Source organism: Rhea americana, unplaced genomic scaffold (genome assembly GCF_003343005.1).
Source record: "Rhea americana isolate MKP2758 unplaced genomic scaffold, rheAme1 scaffold_21, whole genome shotgun sequence".
Classification (NCBI taxonomy): Eukaryota; Metazoa; Chordata; class Aves; order Rheiformes; family Rheidae; genus Rhea; species Rhea americana.
Window position 1 is genome coordinate 7,839,417 of NW_028186258.1, and position 12,090 is coordinate 7,851,506.

At 51.1% G+C, this 12,090-nt stretch overlaps 1 protein-coding gene across 3 annotated transcripts in view; it reads right to left on the reverse strand.

The window, feature by feature from the left end:
* SLC39A11 (solute carrier family 39 member 11) overlaps positions 1-12,090 on the reverse strand; it is a 97,420-nt gene that overhangs the window by 54,067 nt on the left and 31,263 nt on the right. For 2 of the 3 annotated variants that reach the window (XM_085304749.1, XM_085304748.1), the window contains one exon: positions 8,810-8,954. In XM_085304749.1, the coding sequence (XP_085160875.1) occupies positions 8,810-8,954 (145 nt within the window). The remainder of the gene's footprint in view (positions 1-8,809; positions 8,955-12,090) is intronic. The other variant, XM_085304752.1, reaches the window with a different exon arrangement.

A 12,090-nucleotide genomic window follows, 5' to 3' on the forward strand; every position in this document is an offset into this window, starting at 1 on the left:
CTCCGTCTTCGCAAACGGGCTGCGTTTCGTTTTCCTTTGCGGTTTCACGGGTGCTAAACGCTCCAGCTGCAGGACGGCCTCCCCGCCGACCGCCTCCCTTTCGGCCCGCGGAGGAACCCGGGCCATCGCCCCGCGGCGGGGGCGGCCRGCTGCACCGACGGCCCCGTCCCACCGGCGCGGAGAGCAGCCCCCGCGCAAACACGGCTGCTATCGGAGCGCRCAGTGCCGGCCTCTGGGAAGGCTTCCTGGGGGGGGAAATAAAGCACCCATTTTTAGTGAAAAGGCATGTTCTACCATCCTGTGCCATATACCACACGGAGGAGGAGGAGAGGGAGGCCTGGACGYGAACAGCCGTCTCAGGACGCAAGAAATCAAAACGCAAACGTGTTGAAATCAGATCAGAAAGAAACCAACACCACGAAGCAYGGGAGAACTCCCAAGACGAGGAAAACCAAGCGAGTGCCTTAAGAGGAGGAGAAAAAAAGAAAAAGCACCTGGACCCTCCGCACGGCGAGGGAGAGGAGCTCCACGGGGGCCTCCCCGCGCGCTCCCCTCCGCGCCCGGGCAGCGCGAGCTTTGCGCCAGCCCCGAGCCGACCCCGAGCACCAGCAGAGCCCCGAAGCGCCCAGCACCCCGCAGCCGCCTCCAAGCACCGGGCACGGGCCAGCGATCCCAGCGCAGCGCTGACTTCGGCGGGCGCCGGCCGCTCGCACGGGGAGCGGGTCCCCGGCAGGGCGGTGGGGGACGCGCTGCCGCGCGCCCGCTCGAAAGCCCGCGCGGATTTTTTGCCAAACTAGCGTACCCCAGGGACAGCAAAACTTAAAAGGAACCTGTGGCGGAGGTGGAGGCGACGATCCGGGGGTGGGATGGAGGACGGACAACTTCAGCGGGCTCCCCAGCTCCGTTTTTTGATTGCTCGAAATCCTGGCCCATCACTTGATCCCCACTGCGTGCGCCTTTACGCACCTSAAGCCGCAGTAAATCATTCGAGATACCGTTGTGCAATGTTTTACACTCTTCATTTCTCTTAAAACGTTTTAGTTTTAACATGGGGAACAGCACATTTTTCAATGTAGTTTATTGTTTCTTTCAAAGTAGTGACGATGGCCTTCACGGACCTCGCACACCTGCCCTGGTATTTCTCCTCAGCAAATCCTGCTGCAAAAGCCAGCGATTGCTAGAGCTCCTGATTTCCAGTCCACTCCTTCAAAGCATCCTTACGGTGAGTGAAAATTGCTCACATCTCCACTCAGCTGAAGAACCATAGCTCAAAAATAAATGAATTACTGTGTTTATTGAATGGAGCCAAAGCTCATCCACTCCAGAGACAGAAATCCTGATTGTTAGCTCAGTTCAGCTTGATAAACCTTGAAATTTAAGGGCTTCCTTAGTGCAGCTGCGGTGGAGTGGCTTTTCTCCCAAGCATCTCTCGTGCTAAGCCCCCTTCCAGGCCGCTCCTGGCTCAGACACGATTTCAGCCCTCCAGACAGCTTTCAGCACGCAAGACCACCACTCCGGGAACTCGGGGGTTTTGAAGCAATGCACGTCTCTGGAGATCTTCCTCTAGGGACATTTTAATGTCCTATTACCTTGCTAAGGCAAGAGACCTATTACTAGAGCAATAACACTTGAGGGGAGTAAACAGTAATTATAACCACACGTGATTACTCCCGCGGGTCTGCCCCAGCCTCCTCCCTGTGCAAACTCGCACGGGGGACCCGCACACACGTGTTCACACTTGTCTGACCAGTCAACACCAGGACACATCACGGTCTGGGCTCTTCCCTCGCACGAGCAAGACGGAGCCTGACGGCACAGGCAGGAAAACCCTCCGCAAGCTTTGCCCTCGCAGGAAAAGCCACCCGGGCTCGCGGGACCCCGAGACGGCGGCTTCGTGCCCCATCGCGGCCGCCCGCCAACACGAGCACGGAAGAGCAGCGGAGCAGCATGACTCAACCAGCCGAGGATGGGAAATGTGTTTCTGAATAACTTATTGTACACAGATGCAGGATGCAGAATTAAAATTGAGTGAGAAAGACCTAACAGGTTGTCAGGTATAGCCAGGAAATTAAAGCGCCTTGATAATATTGCATAGAATTAACAAGACTCAATTTGGGAAATGACTCCTCTGATTAAGGGGGCATAAGCACCACAAAAACCATCTCTGTAGCTTCCACACTTGCTAATAGACCTGATTTCGAGGCATAGGTCTTAACCAGCATGTCATTCAGCAGACTTTAATTAGCTGCTTAGATTAACAAATCATGGTTAAATAAAACGAGCACGGAAGGGAGCAGCGAGCACAGGCAGCAGGATGCTGCCGGTGTCCCCGGCCGGGCTGGAAGCCCAACCCAGCTCTGCAGGCTGCGCGCACGGCTTACGGGCGCTGGCAGAGCAGGTTCCCAAGCAGGCGGCTTCTCCTGCACGTCCACCACGGGCAGCCGGGGAGGGAGACCCTGGCTGACCCACCGCCACGTGTTTCGGRCGCAGAGCCCTGCCGCGTTTACAGCCCTACCCAGCCCTCTGCTCGGYGACTTTGTTTTGAGACAGAGCGAAAGGACGCAGCTGAGCTCCAGAGCAGACTGGGCACAAGCAAAGACGCGTCCTTGCGCTGTTAAATCCGCGATGCGCTGGCTCAGCCAGGACACCCGGCTCAGAGCAGACGCCCTTCGCCGACGAAAGGCTCTGCAGCTCTCGGGCAGCGCCTGCCCCTCCGCGGGGCAGCCGGGAAACACGGACGGCGCGCGCTTGCTCTCACCCACCGCGGCACGGCACCGTTCCACCGCCACCCAAGCGGAGGACAGAGCCACCAAAGGCGTCCCCAGGCCATTCTGAAGAGCCGCTCCTCAAGCGCCCGGGACCTCCGACCACCTTCCCGCTCCAGCTGGACACTCGCCCCCTTCGAAGGGCAGCTGAGCTCCTTAAAGACCCATCACCATCTCAAAAATACATCGTAAAACCAAGGAATTTGGAAGTACTTCGCCAGCGTTGCTGCAGTCTGGTTTTACTCCTCCTCCCTATCGCTAATAACACAAGCATCAGCACGTGTGAAAACAGGCTCTCTGCTCCTGAAGCAAGGTGGAGACGAGCAACAGCAAACGGATGGATCACGCAGCCCGGAGAGCCCCTCTCGGCACGGCTCCGAGGCGGGAGAGAACGGTCCTGACACGGTACAGCTGACAGCTAAGGAGAGGGCTCACAGGTTGGCATTTACTTAAGGATCAGGCCATGTGTAGCTGGAAATCCTAATATTTTAAATTCAGAGAAAGTCCACTGAACTCAGTGATTTATCTGCTGCAGATTAAGGTAAGTGTAGAAGCACAGAATTTGGTCCACTGCAAATATTTCCAAAACGTTTTTAAGCACAGCTTGAAAAGTGGAGCAAAAGAAGATGTTTAGGTGAATTGACAGTCTGACCAAGAACAAGTGACAGTAAACTGCCATGTTTCATTTAGACTTGAGAAATCAAAATTTCTATTCCAAGGTATGTGGTTCTGACCAGAATAACAGGGGTACAAACCTTCACTTGAAGAAGTAATTTTATCAGTTTGCACTTATGTGCTTTGATTTTTTAATGCTCTGCGCATACAAATTCATATTTAATTCTGATTATAAAAAACAACTGCAGAACCCAGTCTGAAAGCGATGGTCAATAACCATTTGGAAAGCTCCAGAAAGGGGCATCAGAATGTTTTTAAATCAATACAGCCATCGCCAGAGGCGTTCATCATCAAAGCTGGCTATTAAAACCCCAAATGAATTGATGCCTTTTGAAAGCGGCAGTTTTCCAGGCTCGGGAGAAGGCCAAGCGTGGCGTGAACGAGTCAACGTTATTACAAATGCAGTGAAACCGTCCAAACCTAGCAAACAATCCATTTTGCATAAGGAGTTTCGTGTTATATAAGTTGTAATGACTTAATGAACCTTTCAGAGGCACACGCAAGGCTCCAGCTGAATATTGCCACCATGACTCACAACGGTTTCATGGCTGGAGAGGCTGCATAGATCATCCTCGCCTTCACAGCCTCACCTTCTGCTTGCATAAACGAGGAACATGGAGAAAACGTACAGGGCAAGCACTTCAGCAAACCACTCATGTTCTCATTATGGGAACAGACCGTTTTTATRGAGTCTTCCTGCTTTCCCTGCGCACCGTGAGAGACAGCAACAAAAAGGAGCCCACGGACAGGGCAGAACAAGCCTGGACTTGGAGCCAAAGCTCCACCAGCCAGGAGGGTGATGGAAGAGGGGTTACTCCGCGAGTGGGACCCACTTCGTTCTGTTTCCACACACGCTGCAGCCCTCCAGTGACCCCACTTGCTGGAACACGCTCCACGGGAGCCATAAGGAGCTTTGAAACATTCATTTTCTGAACTACTTCACTGCATCCCACATCCTAACGAGGAGGCTTCCCAGCTCCATCAGCTCGGATCTCGGCTGCACAGAGGCGGCCAGCTTCCAAAGGCAAACGAAAATTTCACTGGCTCCTGCTGACGCTAATGGAAGCACGGAGCAAACAATCCCCTATTTCAGAAATAGCCGGGCAAGGAGTGCATTTTACGACTACGAGGACACAACCAGACGAGAGAGGCAAACAATATCCATACGGCTGCCTGGAGCGCAAACACGAAGCCCACAGTTCAACCCGTGCCCCTTCCTTCTATTGCCTGCGAGGGGTTTTGCCTCCTCTCCTGCCTCACTAGCTCCTTTCCCTCCTTTCATCAGAAGTTTATTTCATCATTACGGAACTTTAACCGCCTGCGCACTGAGGAAAGAGACCCTACGTGARCACGGCCTGCTCCTGTATCTACAGCCGTAACCTTGATGCACAGTAATTTTCTTTGAAAGGGGAAAAATAAAAATAAAAATAAATGCAGAGGGCTGAAATGACAGCCTCAGAAAGGAGGTAGAGAATTAGTAGAAAACTGCTTCTAATGCAGCTGAAATGACGCAAGCACGGTCTCAAGGACACCGTGGCAGGAGGGGCCCTTGCTGGTGGGTCTGTGCCGGCAGCACGGAAGCCCCTTCAACACCCCGTCCGGGAGCTCTGTCGGCTGAAGCACCGGGTCCTCCTCAGCTAAAGACATCTGCACAGTGTTTCAGCTGCTTGATGGAACAGCTCAAATTTAAGAAAATACAGATTAAACATAGTGGGATTTGTCTATGATGCTCCAAGCCTCGCGGTTCATTTAACTAGCAAGTTTAATGAAGTTTCATTTCTTAAGTATGCCATTTCAGACACTGTACTTTTTCTAATTACTATTCCCAGGTGGAGTTGCTTACTGAGCATCTATACAGGAATGCCATCGTGCCACTTCCTAAGTCATGCTCTACCAAAAATCAGTCGAGTCACTCCAATGAATCCTGATTCCCCTTAACAGCATTAGGGACTTAACAGTGTTGACAGCACCGGGCTGGAAGCCCATGACGTCCCTCTGGCACAACGTCCACGCTTCCGAGACGGACGAGCGAGCGCAGATGCTGCCGTGCAGGCAGGTACTTCAGCACACGTTCATTTGGGTTTGTGGTCAGGAACTTAGCTGAGCACCCTAAAACGTTTGGGCCATAGCGAGACAGCCGAAGTTAACCCGCGCCAGCAGCTAGCTTAGCCCGCAGCCAGCTTCCCCCACTTCCCCGCGGCCGGAGCGCGGCCAAGGCAGCGAGACAGTCCCGGCTGAGCACTGAACTGGGACGTGAGGTTTTACTCTGGGCACTTTACAGGCACTCTGCTGTAACCCGTCAGCCACGAGGCGCCTAAAAAGCATTTCCTTGGGCACGGACGGTGTTTCACCTGCAGTATTGCAGCAGGGATATAAAGCAGGAGCGAAGGAGGCTGATGAGGAATATTATTGYCCTCCCACTCTCTTCTGTAATCTGATTTGGAGTGGCATGAATCATTCTGCACCAGGACACTGTAAGGAATCAACATCCCTCCCTGTTAAATACACAGTTTCTAGAAGCATGAGTCACGGCTCAGATTTCAAGGTGCAACGGGGAATATAAATCCTTTCTGAGAACTACCCAAGAACACCACCATCTGCAGCTAGCRCTTAAGGGGTCAAATCTGGACTTCCAGTTCTGCAGGCATCCAGAGCCACGGCGACCTRCAGTGAACCTGCTGAAACTAATTTTCCCTCGTTTTGATGCCTGCAAGCCCCCGTGGGCGAGGTTTGGGGGTCGGGGCGCTCTGCAGCACTCTGCTCCGGGGCGCTGAGCCCCTCGCGGTCCCCGCCTGCAGCACGGGAGAGGGCTTCAGCTGGCTGCACCGGGAGAGGAACAAAACCTCTTCACCTGCACGATCTGCGCCAAGGGAGGCAGAGAAATACAATTACATCTGTTTCCTACCCAGAGATACTAAAGACAAGGCTGGGTTCTCCTTACTTTGTAGCAATTAAAGCCTAGTGATTATCCCACTCTTTAAATACTGTGTCTAGACACGCACACTTTTCACTACAATTCATACCAAATCCGCCTATACTCCATTTCATGCAGATACGCAGCACTACTTCACACATCCACGAGGAAGGCAGCTGCTGGAGACCACCACAAGGCCTCCTTCAGAGACGCTCTGCTGTCTGTAATGCCCTGCTCTCCGCTGCGGCAGCCTCCGCAGCCGGGAACGGGCAGGACAGAGCRTCACAGCAGCCTCTCGGAGAGGAGCTGGAGGGCTACAGAGCCCCAGCCACACGTTTGCCAAGTACATTCGGAGAGAAATAAAGCACTCGGATCCAGTCTGGATGGCACTGCACTTTTTCACTCTTTACAAACAACTTGCAAATGACTGAAAACCAATGGATTCAAAGAAAAAATAGAATATTTTTTTTCTCCCAGCAGAGTGGATGAGGGATAGATCTAATCGTTGCATTTCCACCACCTCCTYCTTACACTTTTTACAAATCCACCTTTTTACAGATTGAAGCAAATCTTCTTGCAGGCGCAGCACCAGCCACCCTGGACAGCTACAAGGATCCCACCGACCACGCATGACTACACGGTTGCTCGTGCTCCCAGCCTCTCACAGCAGCCAGGTTAAGCACACGTTTGAACCTCTAACAGCAGAGGCCTCAGACATGCAGGACACCTAAAATCTGCATATTCACACCTCCTCCAGCCATTTCAATACCAGTTCCCTTATTCCTCTCCTCACCATCATCCCCAGAAGGTAACGGCAATCACAAAACAATTCTGGGGTTTGCTTTGCAGTATTTTTGTTTTCACGGCTTTAAGTATTTTAAGATGTGTAAATATGAAGTAAGGGTCAATGGTTCAATCACGATTAATTCTGAAACGTCCCAGCAAGTCATACACTTTACACCCATTACGTTCCCAAGCACTCCCCAGAGCACAGCCAAGAGCACAGAGCTGGAGAGCGCTGCCTTCGCAGAGGGCATGAGGCATCTTGTGAAAATACCAAGTTCATCTCAGTGAGCACGAGAACAAAGTAAGAGAAGACAATAAAAGAATTAGCGTATTGCAGATCCACAACACAATTTCCCCAGACAGAGAAAACCAACAGAGCCTAATGGAAGTTTTCTATTCTCAAAACCATTTGCACTGTTTTTGTCTGCAACCAAGAGAGGAGATAAAAACAAAATCCGAGCAGTTTAACTGACTGGAAAATGCAGGAGTGTTTACTTTTTTTCCTTGAAGAATAAAATTAAACTGCACCTGAAATATAATGTTTTGACCTTACAAARTATCAAAAACCTCGCAACAGCCTTGGTGACTGCAGGGCTAGAAGCAGCGTTCAAGTCTGCATTTGTCCTGGGAGCTTAAAGACATCAAAATCCCCAAACCCACTGGAGCCAAGCACGAGACTTCCTTCCATCCCTTTGGAAAAATCCAAGCTGATATTTCAAATCCTGAAGAACCCTGTGGATTTGAAGCAATTTATGAAAAATGCAATTATATAATGCAGTAAAATAACACAGCCTGATTTAGGAGGCTAATGCTATTTGTAAGAAGGGTCATTTCTTCATCTGAGTCAGCTCCCAGTTACATTCAAGAAACTGTAAACTGCCACTTTCTCTCCAATTCTCTCCAAGAAAAAGCAGGAGAACAATCAGATTCATTTAGTAAATCACACTGCCTTTTGTCTACTGAAAAGCTGTTAACTAGATGAAGAAAAAATTTGTGTTAACTGAATTCTGCCTGGACTGGATCCAGGCCTGAGAGGGACACACGCCCCGTGGTGGGGTGAGGSTGGCCAGGGGCTGCAGGGCCATCACCTTCCCTGGAACTGGGAAACCTCACCAGGTTCCACCTCCTTGAATAAGGAGGTGTTTTTTCCTTTAAAAAACACATCAGGAAGAAATATCTGCCAAGACGACATTCTATTCCTCACTTTGGCAGCTGAAATTCTATTAACCTCCAACATAAGGAGCGACAAAACAACCGCCAGTCACAGTCTATGATCAGGGAGGGCGACTGAGGGTCGGTATAACGGGACACCTTCAACGCAGCACAGCTCAGCAAGGGCAGGGGTGGTGCTCACTGCGCCCACGCTGAAAATAAACTTGAGTCAATGATTTCATTTCCCTGGTGAATGAGATATCTAACTATCAATAATTCACAGCTGCAGACAAACATGCAAGTGGTTTTGAGAACTGAAGTAGAAACAAAAGTCATGATTCTTGCAATAAGAGACAGCCTGCGCAGAGACAGATCCAGAGACTGGAGGGAAGGTGCACTTCGCATGCACACATCAAAACTGATCTAATTTCAATCACATACGTTACAGTCTGGGTGCCACTTTAACAGGGGCATTTTCCCCATACGCTCTGTGGTTGGTATATGACAGGATGCTTGCCTGGATGGAGCCCAGTTCTACCTATCCGGATGGACAGCTCGCTCTCGTAGTCCAGGTGATGGGTGGGTTCATGCTCATATTTTTCTTTCACCGCTCGTGGGTCACAGCTCAAGGCAAAAGCTGCATGGGGAGGTCCGCTGAAACCCTGCAATGCAAGAGAGAAATTTAGGTCTTTCCCACATCTCCCCACCAGCATTCTCCTGGCAGCTTTGGCTTGYGTGCAGTTTGAAAGCTGATCAGCCCATCACATCAGCTTCTCACTGCTTCATGGACACACGCCTTCTGGGCTCCCCCCTCTCTACAGACAGTTTAGTTCTTTGTTTATAAATGTGCATTTCCAGCAGAAGCATCAATAACAACAGGGTTACTAGGAGCTGTGGGCCAAGAGGGGTGCGCTCACGTGCGTGCATATGGCTAAAGCTGATGGACTCCTGGGCGTCTGCAGCAAGAAACAATTCCACAAATACAACACCCCCCAAAATCAACCTGGAGGAGACCAACAGAGCAAGGAAGGACATTTGCTATCGTCAGCACTGCTRAGCCATTACTAGAAAGCTGAGCTGCTGGGTTATCACAACCATTTCTGTATCCTCCCCAGCACACGAGGAATCCAGGTAGGAAGTACTCAGATATATCATCAAGCCCAAATAAGTAGCACACACGAGGACATTTTTATTGTGCTCCAAGAGGGAGATAAGCTTTCACTCGCCTGGAAGTTCGGTCTCAGGTCCTGTTGACCTCAGTAGAAATTCATTTTGCACTTGGGTACAGTTTGATCAATGTGGGTCAAGTTTGCAAGGGAAACAGTTCGCTCAGAAATGAACCCGTTTCCTCGAGACTCAAMTGAGGAACTCTGTTCAGAAGCACACAGCGTTATTGCAGTGGAACTTCTCCTGAGGGCCTGCCAAACTTCATATACCAGCACGCCATCTGTAACCTCCCCAAAGCAGAGGAGGAGGGCCAAAACCAACAACGTCCAGCTATGTGTAAAGCCTGCGGAGAATCCAAGCAGACTCCCCCGTGGCGATAAGGACTGAACCGCTCCCAGGAGGAATCCCTGCCAATCTGGACAAGGTTCATGAATACCAGCTGCAATTCAAGAATGGGCCRGAGTCTTTATCTGGATTGGCCAGAAAAAAACCTGGCAGACGCTGCTTCTGCCTTCCCCATAGTCCGGAGACACGTGGCAGGAAAGAGCTGTGTTTCTGGGCACCGCGCGGGCTCTTCAGCTCTGCTTGGTGACAGCTACAAAACCGATAAGAAACAGGTAGAATAAACCAACATATGCGGAACAGCCAGGGACGGTAATGAGAGCCTCCATGAGTAAGGTCACGTTAAACAAAAATAAAGGTTAAAGATGAATAACGCAATCATCTATTCTCCCATCATTTGCATAATACAGTCTGACTGCTGCTATTAATACTAATCACATATTTGCTATCTGCTTTCTATTGCAGTTTAATCAGGGCACTTTCACCTCCATTAACCCAGCAATTACAAGATGCACCGCGGAGGTGCTCGTGTTCAGATTCACCTGGGAGAGGGCAGGGACCCCCGCCAGCTCTCCGGGCCTTCCCCCGGGGGACGCTATGCRACCGTTCACCCAACAAGTGGTAGCTGGAAGAGCAGGTAGTGATATAAATGTTTTCCAGTGAAAATGCTTGTCACAGGGAGAAACGACAGGAACTTCAGCAGGAAAAGATCAAAAAAGGAAACTCATGGGCCTGCTCTGCAGTTTGCACTTRTGCAGTGCAGTCTTCCTCTACACGCGTGAGAGCACCTAGAGAAACCATCATCCAGAAGAGAGTCCACCTCTGCCAGAGCTGGACACACCTTCACCTCCAGAAAGGGAGCAGCATTACTTGCAAGGACAATGTTAACCTGAGGAGAGCTAAGGATGGGAATTCCCAGCCATATCTGTAAAGTTTCAGCTCTGTAAGCGCACATGGACAATTTACACGTACGGCACGGGATGGCTCAAGCTCTTCCCCAACGCACAGCRGCCTCCCTGCTTGCCGCTGCTCTTGCCTCGCTCAGGACTGCAGCGAAGGCTACGTGCGGCACAGCAGAAGGCTCTCCTTCCACGTGGCTAGTGCCATCACTTTATTAAACACGTTACACAAGCTGTGACAGCAGTTTTGTATGCTTTAGCATCACCTGATTTTCCTCCCAGCCCAGAGACAACTGCCTCTCAGCTGCGTGGTGCCAGCAGAAGAAGCGTGGATGAAGCACAGGGCACGACCAGAACCCGCAAGATTCTGCCAGCGACAATAACCCAACCAAGGRGAAAAAAAGAAATCGCTTGTGCAAGCAAAAGCAGGCAGAAGACATCCAGCACATCACCTACGCTATCATTACACTGCTACAGATGCAAGCAGCAGCGTATTTCTGAAGTCGAGACCACTCGCCTCAAAGTTCACCATAACGATGAAGCRTCTCCTGCAGCTACTTTCCATGCTACCAGTCTCGGCGCACGCTGAGACACTTTGCAGTGCGGTACCCAGGAATCTGCTCACACATAAATCGAGGCAAACTGGAAGATATTTCAGATGCTTGTTGTAAGGTCAGGTCACCTCCCTGTTGGCAGGCACAAATATGCAACTCCATCAATTTGGAAAAGTATTAGTGACCTTCAGCAAAGCACGCAATTTATTCCAACCGTGATTGCTCTGAGTCATTTCTGTCTGGTCCCTGCATGGGTCCCTTAATTGGAATGTGTCCATGAGTTAAAAAAGCATTAGAAAGAGAAGAGGAAAGTCAACTTACGTTAATTAGTTCGTGCCACTAATTAGCGCTAACTGAAATAACCACAGGAGCTGATTATCTGAGAAAGCCTGATGCAACGAGAGACTCGGGCAGGAAAACCCGTAGAGCGCAGAGGAAAACTATTCTGGGACACGGGAGTCCCCACCGAGCTTGTTTGGGTTCGTGGAGCTAAGACGGAAAGGTCATTAGATCTTCACGGCCTCTTGCGTACCGCAGACGAGGAGAACGTTACCCAGGCAGACAGCAGAGAACGGCCCTGCCGCCCCGCGCCACCCACCACCGCGCTCCCCTCCAAGCGGCTCCGCCGAGCTCCGGAATATCGAACGCCCAATAAACCAAGCAGGTCATCAGCTCGGAATTCAGTTTTGGGTGTCAAAACACTGAAAAGCCAGGTCACCGCGCGCGACGGCAAGGCCCTGGGGAGCGCGCCGGCGCTCGCAGCCGTCCCCGCCGCCGGGAAAGCGCACTCCCCGAGGACCTGCCTCGCCAGGGGAGGCAGCTCTTGCCTCCCAGGC